Raw genomic sequence first — 13015 nt, forward strand, 5'->3', positions numbered from 1 at the left:
CACCTCTGATCACACACGCTCACGTTCTGGGGTTGGTTTTCACATTTTTATTGGGAGCCGTGGGAGGGGCCGCCTCTGTCAGTGGAGGTGCTCACAGTTTCTTCAGCCACTCCAGGCTGGGGCCCTGAGGGTCCTGGGGGTGGCTGGGCACGTCGGGCATGTTCCCATCATCGCGGACGGGCACTGTGGGACAGGAGGTGGGCCACTGAGACCAGCACGTCTCCAGGGCCCTGGAGAGAAGAGCTGGTCTGTTGCTTTATGTTCAGAGAGGGAAGGGGGACCCCAGGGGTGAGAGGGGAAGGGTCAGAGAATCAGTGATGCAGAAAGAGGCTGGAAATACAGAGACTGAGAGACATGGAAAACCAGAGAGATAGACAGCGAGCGAGAGATCCGACGCACGAAGAGAGCGAGGGTCGAAAGAGATGGGAAACCTGAGAAGATGGAGACCAAGAAACCACCACAGATGGGAACCCAGAGAGGGACAGAAATCTGGAAAGGTAATAGAAACTCGAAGCACAGGCCAGGCGCGGTGGCTCACGCCTGTAATCCCAGCACTTTGGGAGGCCGAGGCGAGTGGATCACAAGGTCAGGAGATCGAGAGCATCCTGGCTAATATGGTGAAACTCCGTCTCTACTAAAAATACAAAAAAATTAGCTGGTCGTGGTGGCGGGTGCCTGTAGTCCCAGCTACTTGGGAGGCTAAGGCAGGAGAATGGTGTGAACCCAGGAGGCGGAGCTTGCAGTGAGCTGAGATCACACCACTGCACTCCAGCCTGGGCGACAGAGCAAAATTCTGTCTCAAAAAAAAAAAACAAAAAAAACAAAACACAACTGAAAGCACAAACACAGAATAGTATACGAATTATATCTCAATTCTTAAAAAATGGAATGGGGGGTCCAGGCACCACTGCAGAATCTCTGATAACTGCTTAGGAAAGACCTGCCCATAACTGCCGTTACCCCAGCCCAGGGAGGCTGGGCCTATGCCAGCGATCCCTGCCTGGCCCCCACTCACCTGGGTAGTTGTAGGGCGTGGCCCTGTTGATCATGGCGGAGTACTTGAAGTAGGGGCTCAATGGGGGCAGAATTACAGCTGTGGAGAGACACAGGGGTGAGGCCCAGGGGAAGGTGGCTCTGAGGAGAGGGGAAGAGAAGCTGAGCCTTGGCAAAGGGAAGATAAAGTGCGAAGGGGGAGGGCAGCAGGGAGGGCCAGCACCTCCAGGAGGATCCTTGGTACCTCGGGATTCCTACTTACAGACAGGAGGGTTTAAAACTCTTCTTTGGGGGGTTAAGTGGAGGTAGGGGTGGGAGCCTAACACTCACAGATAATGGGGCCTAGAGGAGGGAGCAGTGGGGTTGGTCATGGAATGAGTGCGTATAAGTGTAGGGGTCATCATGGAGCATCCTGGCAGTAGTGTCATGGGACTATTCCGGAGAAATCAAGACTGTTACAAATTTTGGTACATCCAAAACATCAACATGTAATCAACAAAAGATTATTGGTAGTTTACACCCTCTGTTATATTAAGTTTTAAAAATCCAGTGTGTCTTATACCACCTCAATTCATACCAGCACCACTTCAAGTGCTCACTGGCCAGGTGTGGCTGGTGGCTGCCACACTGAACAAGTGTTCAGAACCTTACCTAGTGCCTGGCTGGTGGACCAGCAGTACTGACAAGACCTGGGAACTCTTCAAAAATGCAGAATCCCATGCCCCACCCCAGACCTACAGAATCAGAACCTACAGTTTGGCCGGGTGCAATGGCTCACCCCTGTAATCCCAGCACTTTGGGAAGGCGGATCACTTGCGGTCAGGAGTTCAAGACCAGCCTGGCCAACATGGTGAAACCTCGTCTCTACTAAAAATACACGAATTAGCCGGGCGTGATGGTGCGCGCCTGTAATCCCAGCTACTTGGGAGGCTGAGGCAGGAGAATCACTTGAACCCTGGATTCGGAGGTTGCAATGAGCCATGATCAAACCATTGCACTCTAGCCTGGAAGACAGAGCGAGACGCCATCTCAAAAAAAAAAAAAAAAAAAATTAGCTGGCCGGGCGCGGTGGCTCACGCCTGTAATCTCAGCACTTTGGGAGGCTGAGGTGGGCAGATCACGAGGTCGAGATCGAGACCATTCTGGCTAACGTGGTGAAACCCCGTCTCTATTAAAAATACAAAAAAATAGTCGGGCGTGGTGGCGGGCGCCTGTAATCCCAGCTACTCGGGAGGCTGAGGCAGAAGAATGGCGTGAACCTGGAAGGCGGAGCTTGCAGTGAACCGAGACCGCGCCACTGCACTCCAGCCTGGGTGACAGCGAGACTCAGTCTCAAAAGCAAAAACAAAAAATTAGCTGGGCGCCTGTAATCCCAGTTACTCGGGAGGCTGAGGCAGGAGAATCCCTTGAACCCGGGAGGCCGAGGTTGCAGTGAGCCGGGATCGCGCCACGGCACTTCAGCCTGGGTGAGAGTGAGACTCCATCGCAAAAAAAAAAAAAAAAAAAAAAAGCTACATTTTAACAATCCCCGCCCCCATCCCTGCAGGAACTCCGGTGCTAATTAAAGTGTGAGTAGCGCAGTTCCAGGACAGAGGGCAGAGGTTTTCAATCCGCAAGGCACATTAGGATCATACGGGGATTTTCACAAGACACAGATTCATTCCCCAGCCTCACCTCCAACCAAGCCAACTCAATTCAGAATGGGGGAGAGATGAAAGGGAGGAGGAGGAGGATCTGGACTTTATTTATTTTTGGTGCTCAGGTGTTGCTAAGGCATAAGCAGGGTTGAGAACGTCTCATTTAGAGGGGTTAAGAGCGTATTGGGTAGGTGGAGAGGAATGCGGGGGGCGATGGTGGAGAGATTATAATGGGTATAGGGATAGATAAGGGGATGTCGTGGGGTGCAGACACACTAGAGGGGACCCGAGGGCGGCGATAGGGCTTTAGGGGTACAAGATGGAGGGATGGGGGGAGACGGGGGTGGACGATGCAAGTTTGCGCCTAGAGCACTCACGCACCGAGGCCCCCGACGACGAAGGACACGACCAGCACTGGCTCCTTGTCCCAGGCATTCTTGAGGAAGGCGCCGACTCCTGAAGGGGTGGCGAGGAGCGTCACCCCTGCAAGTAGCTGCTCCCGGTGACCTCTAACCCTCTCGTGCCACCCCTGCCCTGGAGGACCCCCCTCGTGACTTCTGCGTCCCCCTCCAGCACGGACCCCATCGCTTCCACCCCTGCCCTGACGCACCTCAGTCCCCGGACCGCCCGGAGGTTCCCGAAACTACCCGAGCCCCGCGCGCCACCGGCACCTGCACTTACTCGCAGCCATCTTGGTCTCGGCGGCGGCGACAGCGGCGAGGACGCGGAGCACTCTGGGAGTTGTGGTCCTTATGCGCGAGAAACCGCTCCCCGGGCTGCGCGTGCGCCCTGGAGCAGAAGTGGAGGAAAAAGCCAGGACGCGGAGCACTCTGGGAGTTGTGGTCCCTCTGTGCGAGGTTCCGCTTTCGGAGCCTGCGCGTGCGCACTTGCGCAGAACAAAGATGGAGCCGTGGAGGTAAAGGAAGTAGTGTCAGGAGCAAGCGTAAGCCTGACTTTGCGGACCTGCGTGGAACCTCCTTAGTCTCAGCCTAGAAGTCGCTCCGGAGTGACTAGTCCTCCTGCTGCGACCCACCTAAGGCAGAACAAAATAGTCCTCATTTTATAGTTTATGTATGAAAGCCCATTTTACAGACGAAGAAACTGAGCCTGGGAGAAGGTGAATGACTAACCTGTCCTTCGAGGTCTCAGCTCAACATCAGCTCGTCCTGGAAGCGCTAGGTCTCATCCCAGATGGGTTAGGAGCTTTCAGCGGGCTAAGTGCCCTGTTACCGCCATTATAGCTCAGATCACTTAAGAAACTGACCTGGTCTGGGCCGGGAGCCGTGGCTCACGCCTGTAATCCCAGCACTTTGGGAGGCCGAGGCGGGCGGATCACAAGGTCAGGAGATCTAGACCATCCTGGCTAACATGGTGAAACCCTGCCTGTACTTACAAATACAACACAAATTAGCCGGGAGTGGTGGTGGGCGACTGTAGTCCCAGTTACTGGGGAGGCTGAGGCAGGAGAATGGCGTGAACCCGGAAGGCGGAGCTTGCAGTGAGCAGAGATCACACCACTGCACTCCAGCCTGGGCGACAGAGCGAGACTCCGTCTCAAAAAAAAAAAAGAAAGAAAGAAACTGACCTGGTCTGGGTCTTTCAGTCGGACTGGTAGCTGCTGCTTGAGAGCAGTAAAGGAGTCTGAGTTCCCTCTGTGCCTGCCAACATCGCACAGCGAGGGTCTGGCACGTAGTAGGTGCTAATTTTTTTTTTTTTTTTTTTTTTGAGACTGAGTCTAGCTCTGTTGCCCAGGCTGGAGTGCAATGGCGCGATCTCGGCTCACAGCAACCTCCGCCTCCCGGGTTCAAGCGATTCTCCTGCCTCAGCCTCCTGAATAGCTGGGATTACAGGCGCGTGCCTCCACACCCAGCTAATTTTTCTATTTTTAGTAGAGACGGGGTTTCTCCATGTTGGTCAGGCTGGTCTCGAACTTCCCGACCTCAGGTGATCCGCCCCCCTCGGCCTCCCAAAGTGCTAGGATTACAGGCGTGAGCCACCGTGCCCGGCCTATAGGTGCTACTTTTTATCAATCAATCAATCAATCACAGTATCACAGCAAGAGCCTGGCACATAATAGGTGCTAATTTTTATCTGTCAACCAATCTATCAATCGATCAATTAATTACAGCAAGGGACTGGCACATAATTGGTGTTTTTATCTATCCATCAATCACAGCAAGGGTCTGACACTTAATAGGTGCTAATTCTTATCTATCAATCAATCACAGCAAGGGCCTGGCACTTAATAGGTGCTAATTTTTATCTATCTATCTATCTATCTATCACAGCAAGGGTCTGGCACATAATAGATGCTAATTTTTATCTATCTACCTATCTATCTATCTATCTATCACAGCAAGGGCCTGGCACATAATAGGTGCTAATTTTTATCTATCTGTCAATCAATCACAGCAAGAGTCTGGCACATATTCGGTTCTTATTTTTAAAACAAGACAGATATCTTTCTGTCTGTCTATCTATATTTAAAGACATGGTCTCACTCTATCACCCAGGCTAGAGTGCAGTGGCACAATTTATTTATTTATTTTTTTAGACAGGGTCTTGCTGTGTTGCCCAGGCTGCTCTTGAACTCTTGGGCTCAAGCGATCCTCCTGCCTCCACCTCCCGACTAGTATTTGTTTCTAGAGTTAAATGAATGAACACCACAGGTTATGACTGACCCCCCTGCTAACTTTTTCCACAGGGCCATAGGGCTATGACACAGTCACCCACAGGCCCCCACCTCGATACTCACTTCCCTAAACGAGTATCTGGGTCTGGCTTTCTGATGTTGCCTCATTTCCCGGGAGGGAAGAGGGTGCGACCAAGCCCTGGCTCCAGCTCCAGCGGATAGCTGCCCACCATGGCCTTGATGCTGATCCTCCAGCTGCTGACCCTCTGTGAGCCGCCCCTTTTTTCTCCCTGGGTTCCTGGCTGGGGTTAGGGGCAGAAAGAGAGGAGGTGGAGACCCAGACACCCTGCAGGGGGACCAGGCAGCAGGTTTGGGGTTCTAGGTTCAAATAAAGAACAGGACTAGGGCCCAGACCCCTGGGTCCTAAAGCAAGAGAACACAGATTCCCGAAAGAGGAAGGAGGAAGGAAGTGGGGACAGGTCTCTCTGGCTCTTGAGGCAGGAAGAGGGCAGGAGACAGGGAGGACTCCTAGATGGAAGCCGGGACTCCTGATTCCCCGGGAAAAGGGGGCTGGGAACAGGGCTCTTAGCTCCTGAGAGAAGAGGGAAATGGGGACCCAGATTCCTGACCCCGAGGGAGGGATAAGATTCTCGTTTCCCAGAGGAGAGAGGAGCTGGGGACTCAGATTCCTGGGCTACCAATGAGATGGGGCTGGCCACAAAGGGCTTTGAAAGGAACTCGCTGTCGGGCACAGCAGCTCACGCCTGTAATCCCGGCACTTTGGGAGGCCGAGGCGGGCGGATCACCTGAGGACAGGAGTTCAAGATCAGCCTGACCAACATGGCGAAACCCCATCTCTACTAAAAATACAAAGATTAGCCCAGTGTGGTGGCGGGCACTTGTAATCCCAGCTATGAGGGAGGCTAAGGCAAGAGAATCACTTGAACCTGGGAGGCAGAGGTTGCAGTGAGCTGAGATCACACCACTACACGCCAGCCTGGGCGACAGAGTGAGACTCTGTCTCAGACAAAAAAAAAAAAAAAAAAAAAAGGAACTAGTCCCTCAACCTTCTACAGGGCCTCTGTGTCACACAGACATCACTCCGTCTGGTGAGTAGCCACCCCATCCACTCTCCTTTATGTTGCTGACACCCCTTTTCCAACTACTCAGATTTTATTTTGGTGCCCAATCCCATCCCAGATATCCTTATTTTCCTCCCTCCCTCCATTCCTTCCTTCCTTCTCTTCTCATTCCCCTTAGTGGCCATTATAGGTGAGTACTGAAGACCAGGAACTTCTGAGGCAGAGGCCTAAGCTAGGACCTCAGTTTTACCATCGTATTCATTGATATGACCATATGACCTTGAACAAGCCACAGCTTGCTAAGACTTCATTTCCTTCTCTGTAAAATGGGCCGCTGTGAGATTTCATCAAATCACATGTGCAAAACCCTGAGCCTGGCACAGTACAGGGCTTAAGAAATAGGATCTTGGGCTGGGCGCAATGGCCAACGTGTCTGTAATCCCAGCACTTTGGGAGGCAGAGGCGGGCAGATCACGAGGTCAGATGGAGACCATCCTGGAACGTGGTGAAACCCCGTCTCTACTAAAAAAAAATATATTAGCCAGGTGTGGTGGGACACACCTGTAATCCCAGCTACTCAGGAGGCTGAAGCAAGAGAATCGCTTGAACCCAGGAGGCAGAGAGCTGAGGTAAAACAGGTAATCCCAGCCCTGCAGTAAGCTGAGATTGTGCCACTGCACTGCAGCCTGGGTGACAGTGCAAGACTCCACCTCAGAAACAAACAAACAAACAAAAACTCTCTTGGAGATATTTCAGTGTCACTATAGCTATCTCTACCTATTTTATTTATTTACTTATTTAGAGACCAGTCTCTGTCGCCCAGGCCAGAGTGCAGTGGTGCAATCTTGGCTCACTGCAACCACCTCCTGAGTTCAAGGGATTCTCCTGCCTCAGCCTCCCGAGTAGCTGGGACTACAGGTACACACCACAATGCCTGGATAATTTTTTTATTTTTAGTAGAGACAGGGTTTCACCATGTTGGTCAGGCTGGTCTGGAACTCCGGACCTCAGGTGATCCCTCTGCCTCAGCCTCCCAAAGTGTTGGGATTACAAACATGAGCCCCCTCACCTGACCCTTATTTTTATTCATTTTTAGAGATGGGGTCTCATTCTGTCACCCGGGCTGGAGTACAGTGGCTCTATCATAGCTCACTGCAGCTTCAAACTCCTAGGCTCAGACAATCCTCCAGCGTCAGCCTCCCAAAGTGCATGCCACCATGGAGTTCTCACTCTGTTGCCCAGGCTGGAGTGCAGTGGCATGATCTCAGCTAACTGCAGCCTCTGACTCTAGGGTTCAAGTGATTCTCCTACTCAGCCTCCCAAACAGCTGGAACTACAGGCTAGCACTACCACGCCTGGCTAATTTTTCTGTTTTTAGTAGAGATGGGATTTTACCATGTTGGTCAGGCTGGTCTTGAACTCCTGACCTCAGGTGATGCACCCACCTTGGCCTCCCAAAGTGCTGGGATTACAGCTGTGAGCCACCGGACCCAGCGGCCTTCCTGTACTCTTAATTTGTGTGATTTGTGAATAAGTGATATCTGCCAGTACTGTCATTTGTCCTCTAGTTTTGTCTTTCAGCATACACAACTTAAGAAATTTGAAGTGGTCAAATTAATTAATCTTCCATAAAACTTTTTATTTTATATTTTAAGAAGCCTTCCTTACCCCAAGACAAATATATTTTCCTATAGTTTTTTGAATACTTTTATAGTTAAAAAAAAAATGAAACACAGGGTCTTTAATTAATCTGGAAGTTGTTTTGGGAAATGGTGTGAGGTAGGGCTCCAACTTTTTTTTTTTTCCAAATAGCAAGTTTTGGCAACTCTTGAAATACTATATTGCAAATATTCTGGAAAGCTATTTAAAATTAGAGTTCTGGCTGGGCGTGGTGACTCACACCTGTAATCCTAGCACTTTGGGAGGCCAAGGGGGGAGGACTGCTTGAGCCCAAGAGTTCGAGAGTAGCCTGGGCAACATAGCGAATGCTCATCTCTACTAAAAATAAAAAAAATGCGGGGGGCTCACGTGTAACAGATTGAGCCAGGGGGATCAGAAAATCAGACATCTGGAAAAGAAACCGTCTAAAAAAAAAAAAATAGGGCACGTGGAGCCTGTAGTCCCAGCTACTCGGAGGCTGAGGGGTGGGGACCGGGGGGGGCGGAGCGAGAGGTGCACTCCAGTGGAGACAGACTGTCAAAAAAAAAAAAAAAAAAAAAAAAAAAAAAAAAAAAAAAAAAAAAAAAAGCCTGGTAGTGACATGTGTGGCCAGTTCGAGGCTGGGGAGGATCATTTGAGCCCAGGAGATTGAGGCTGCAGTGAGTTGAGAACATGCCACTGCACTCCTGCCTGAGCACAGAGCAAGACCCTGCCTCAAAAAAAAAAAAAAAGAAAAGTCTGGGCGTGGTGGCACAAGCTTGTAAACTTAGCACTTTGGGAGGCCGAGCTGGGAGGATTGCTTGAGGCCAGTAGTTCAAGACCAACCTAGTCAACATAGGGAGACCCCCCCCATCTCATTACTTAAAAATAATAATAATAATAAAATTACAGAGTTCTGGGACCTGACCTTTTGAAACTATGTTTACAAACTGTGGAGTAAAGCTCAGAAGTTTCTCTCCTGCCCCACTGATTTGCACCTGGTTTTAACAAGCCTTGATTGTAGTCCAGTCTCTCCCCGATTTTACAAACACGAAACTGAGGCTAAGTAAGGGGCAGTAATCGTCCAAGGTGATTCTCCTCCTTCCCCAACTTCCCTTTCATCTTCTGGGGCTCCCAGGAGGCCCGAGGACCCAGGCAGCCCTGTTTATTCAGTCCCCCCAGCTTCATACTACCCTAAGCCATGGCTGGGAGCTCAGCCGGCTACAGTTGTGACCCCTGGGGTCAACGTGACCTTGAGGTGCCGGGCACCCCAACCTGCTTGGAGATTTGGACTTTTCAAGCCTGGAGAGATCGCTCCCCTTCTCTTCCGGGATGTGTCCTCCGAGCTGGCAGAATTCTTTCTGGAGGAGGTGACTCCAGCCCAAGGGGGAAGTTACCGCTGCTGCTACCGAAGGCCAGACTGGGGGCCGGGTGTCTGGTCCCAGCCCAGCGATGCCCTGGAGCTGCTGGTGACAGGTGAGGTCCTGGGGTCGGGGAGGAGAAGTGGGTGGAACAAGGGAGGTGGGGGAGGGACAGAGAGATATAGGGAAAGAGAGACAGAGCGAGGCTGGCAAACTGATAGATTCGCAGGCACAAGACAGAGATACAGAGATACTAGGGGGAGCGAGACGGGAGCAGAGAGAAAGAGAGAGAGGTACAGTGCGGGGGGAGAGAGAAAGAGGCAGAAGGAGAAAGGGAGGCAGAGAGAGAGAAAGAGACAGGCAGACAGAGAGAGAGACAGGCAGACAGAGAGAGAGACAGAAAGAGAGAGAGAGGCAGAGAGAAAGCGAGAGACAGAGAAAGACAGCGAGCGAGCGGAAGACGCTCACGCGGCCCCGGACCCTCACCCCGTCTCCGCAGAGAAGCTGCCGCGGCCGTCGCTGGTGGCGCTGCCCGGGCCGGTGGTGGCTCCTGGCGCCAACTTGAGCCTGCGCTGCGCGGGCCGCCTGCGGAACATGAGCTTCGTGCTGTACCGCGAGGGCGTGGCGGCCCCGCTGCAGTACCGCGACTCCGCGCAGCCCTGGGCCGACTTCCCGCTGCTGGGCGCCCGCGCCCCGGGCACCTACAGCTGCTACTATCACACGCCCTCCGCGCCCTACGTGCTGTCGCAGCGCAGCGAGGTGCTGGTCATCAGCTGGGAAGGTGAGGGCCCTAAGGCCCGGCCCGCCTCCTCCGCCCCAGGAATGCAGGCCCCAGGCCCTCCTCCCTCAGACCCAGGAGCCCAGGCCCCCAGCCCCTCCTCCTTCAGACCCAGGGATCTAGTCCTGCAGGCCTTCCTCCCTCAGACCCAGGATTCCTGGGCCCCAGCCCCTCCTCCCTCAGACCCAGGATTCCCGGGCCCCAGTACCTCCTCCCTCAGACCCAGGACTCTAGGCCCCCAGCCCCTCCTTCCTGGACCCAGGAGTCCAGGCCCCCAGCCCCTACTTCCTGATCCAGGAGTCCAGGCCCCAGCCCCTTCTTCCTGATCCAGGAGTCCAGGCCCCAGCCCCTTCTTCCTGGACCCAGGAGTTGAAGCCTCCATCGACTCCCCCTCAACTTTGAGACTGTGGAGTCAGGTCCCTAAGTCCACCCCAGGGGCTGGAAACCTGGAGTTCAGGGCCCAGACTTTGAGGTCCGGGAGCTGATGGCCTCTCTCTTCCGGCTCCGCCCACAGACTCTGGCTCCTCCGACTACACCCAGGGGAACCTTGTCCGCCTGGGGCTGGCCGGTCTGGTTCTCATGTCCCTGGGTGCGCTGGTCACTTTTGACTGGCGCAGCCAGAACCGTGCTCCTGCTGGTATCCGCCCCTGAGCCCCAGGAACACTGCAACCCGAGACTTCCAACCTGAGTGGCGGAGAAGCTGAGACCCTGGGCTGGACTGTCCTTTTCTGCAGCCCCACAGTCCTGCTGGCCGAGCCCCGTGGAACGGTCCTTAGACCCCCCTGTGCTCTGTGCTGTAGCTTCTTTCCAGGCGTTTCCCAGGGAGTAGCCAAGTGGAAGACGTGATCAGTGGTTAAGACTTCCAAGCCAGAAGACAGAGGGTTCGAATCCCAGCACTGCCGTCTACTCACTGTAGTAGTAGCAGCTACAGAAAGGTAGTAGTGAGAGGTGAAGCCAGCTGGACTTCCTGGGTTGAATGGGGACTTGGAGAACTTTTCTTACAAGAGGATTATAAAATGGACCAATCAGCACAATGTAAAATGGACCAATCAGTACTCTGTAAGATGGGCCAATCAGCGCTCTGTAAAATGGACCAATCAGCAGGATATGGGCGGGGACAATAAGGGAATAAAAGCTAGCCGGCGCGGCACCCTGCTAGAGTCCTCTTCCACACTGTGGAAGCTTTGTTCTCTTGCTCTACACAATAAATCTTGCTGCTGCCAACTCTTTAGGTGTGTGCTATCTTTAAGTGCTGTAACACTCACCACGAAGGTCCGTGGCTCCATTCTTAAAGTCAGCGAGACCACAAACCCACAGGAAGGAACCAACTCCAGATACAGTAGCAGCATTCAGAAAGCACCCTTCCCCAACTCTGTCTTGCCTTGACGGTAAAATGGAATGATAAAACCACTCAGCGATCACGAGGTCAGGAGACGAGACCACGGTGAAACCCATCTCTACTAAAAATACAAAAAATTAGCCGGCATGGGGGGCGCCTGTAGTCCAGCTACTCAGAGAGGCTGAGGCAGGAGATGGCGTGAACCGGGAGGCGGAGCTTGCAGTGAGCGAATCGGCCACTGCACTCCAGCTGGCGACAGAGCGAGACTCCGTTTCAAAAAAAAAAAAAAAAAAAAAAAAAAAAAAAAAAAAAAAAAAATAAAACCCACTTCATAGGACTGTTGTAGGATCCAGTGGGTAATACACATAAAATATTTAAAACAGTGACTGGCTCGTAAGTGCTCAATAAACGTTAGTTACCCTGTAACACCGATTTCTACCAGACTCAGTGTCGAAAGGAAGGTCTCACCTTTTTTCCATCAAGCATGATCAAGCACAACTTTTTTTTTCTTTCTTTCCTTTTTTTTTTTTTTTTTTTTTGAGAGAAGATTTCACTCCACTCAGGCTGGAGTGCAGTGGCGCCATTTCGGTTCACTGCAATCTCCGCCTCCTGGGTTCAAATGATTCTCGTGCCTCAGCCTCCTGAGTAGCTGGGATTACAGGTGTGCGCCATCACGCCCAGCTAATTTTTGTATTTTTAGTAGAGATGGAGTTTTGCCAAATTGGCCAGGGTGGTCTCGAACTCCTGACCTCAAGTGATCCACCTGCCTCGGCCTCCCAAATAGCTGGGATTACAGGTGCATGCCACCATGTCTGGCTAATGTTTGTATTTTTAGTAGAGACGGGGTTTCGCCACGTTGGCCAGACTGGTCTTGAACTCCTGACCTCAGGTGATCCGCCCGCCTCAAGAACTGAATTTTGAAGTCTAATTAGCCACGTGGGGGCGCTGACGTGTTGAAAAGATGGGAGGAGAGACTGAACGGGTCTTCCGGGGTTTGTCCTCAGTAGCAGCGTGGGGCCTTGGTAGAATATATCCGGGACAACCTCCCTGGCATAAGTGGCTGTGGGAAATAATAATAATTTTAAAAAAGGAATAGACTGGGGGTGCTGGCTCACACCTGTGATCCTAGCACTTTGGGAGGCAGAGGCAGGCGGGTCACGAAGTCAGAAGTTCGAGACCAGCCTGGCCAACATGGTGAAACCCCGTGTCTACTAAAAATACAAAAATTAGCCGGGCGTGGTGGCGGGTGCCTGTAATCCTAGCTACTCGGGAGGCTGAGGCAGGATAATTGCTTGAACCCAGGAGGCAGACATTGCAGTGAGCCGAGATCGCACCACTGCACTCCAGCCTGGGTGACAGCGAAACTCCGTCTCAAAACAAAAACAAAAACAAAAAGAATAAAGAAGAGACCCAGGTTATAAGGAAGGAACCAGACTTGGATGAGGCTGTGATGTCATCAAATCCAGTCTTCCCACTTTATAAATGGGAAAATGGTGGAAAGAGAGGCGATATTAAGTTTCCCTAAATGTGTAGAGGAAGTCAGTGGCACATCAGG

At 52.3% G+C, this 13015-nt stretch overlaps 2 protein-coding genes across 7 annotated transcripts; one reads left to right on the plus strand and one right to left on the minus strand.

Moving 5' to 3' along the window:
• Positions 1 to 32: 32 nt before the first annotated feature.
• NDUFA3 (NADH:ubiquinone oxidoreductase subunit A3) lies at positions 33 to 3924 on the minus strand. 2 transcript variants are annotated; one of them, XR_004031910.1, is made up of 5 exons: positions 3761 to 3924; positions 3241 to 3663; positions 3012 to 3086; positions 1016 to 1093; positions 33 to 183 (listed from the first exon to the last, which is right to left on the minus strand). XR_004031910.1 is itself a non-coding variant. In XM_004089132.3 (4 exons), the coding sequence occupies exons 1-4, from the start codon at positions 3319 to 3321 to the stop codon at positions 92 to 94; spliced, it is 255 nt and encodes an 84-aa protein (XP_004089180.1). In that variant the 5' UTR covers positions 3322 to 3398; the 3' UTR covers positions 33 to 91. The 2 variants fall into 2 exon arrangements, 1 of the variants encoding a protein (XP_004089180.1); XM_004089132.3 differs by lacking the exon at positions 3761 to 3924 and having other exon boundaries at positions 3312 to 3398.
• Positions 3514 to 11352, plus strand: OSCAR (osteoclast associated Ig-like receptor). 5 transcript variants are annotated; one of them, XM_030819720.1, is made up of 6 exons: positions 3514 to 3546; positions 5335 to 5530; positions 6339 to 6371; positions 6523 to 6534; positions 9156 to 9458; positions 9843 to 11342. In XM_030819720.1, exons 2-6 carry the CDS (start codon positions 5494 to 5496, stop codon positions 10445 to 10447), a joined length of 990 nt encoding a protein of 329 aa, XP_030675580.1. In that variant the 5' UTR covers positions 3514 to 3546; positions 5335 to 5493; the 3' UTR covers positions 10448 to 11342. The 5 variants fall into 5 exon arrangements, with proteins under 5 accessions (XP_030675580.1, XP_030675581.1, XP_030675582.1 ...); XM_030819723.1 differs by lacking the exon at positions 3514 to 3546 and having other exon boundaries at positions 5449 to 5530; positions 9843 to 10124; positions 10636 to 11352; XM_030819721.1 differs by lacking the exon at positions 6523 to 6534.
• The last annotated feature ends 1663 nt before the right edge of the window (positions 11353 to 13015 follow it).

Source organism: Nomascus leucogenys, chromosome 10 (assembly GCF_006542625.1).
Source record: "Nomascus leucogenys isolate Asia chromosome 10, Asia_NLE_v1, whole genome shotgun sequence".
NCBI classification, from domain to species: domain Eukaryota; kingdom Metazoa; phylum Chordata; class Mammalia; order Primates; family Hylobatidae; genus Nomascus; species Nomascus leucogenys.

Excerpts from the sequence above, each read along its gene's own strand:
- NDUFA3 (XM_004089132.3), bottom strand. Across the intron at positions 1,094-3,011 it reads CTTCGTCGTCGGGGGCCTCG|CTGTAATTCTGCCCCCATTG; the intron begins GTGCGTGAGTGC and ends GTCTCTCCACAG. Across the intron at positions 184-1,015 it reads CACGCCCTACAACTACCCAG|TGCCCGTCCGCGATGATGGG; the intron begins GTGAGTGGGGGC and ends CCTGTCCCACAG.
- OSCAR (XM_030819720.1), top strand. The coding sequence starts at position 5,494 with ATGGCCTTGATGCTGATCCTCCAGCTGCTGACCCTCT. Across the intron at positions 5,531-6,338 it reads CCTCCAGCTGCTGACCCTCT|GGCCTCTGTGTCACACAGAC; the intron begins GTGAGCCGCCCC and ends AACCTTCTACAG. Across the intron at positions 9,459-9,842 it reads CCTGGAGCTGCTGGTGACAG|AGAAGCTGCCGCGGCCGTCG; the intron begins GTGAGGTCCTGG and ends CCGTCTCCGCAG.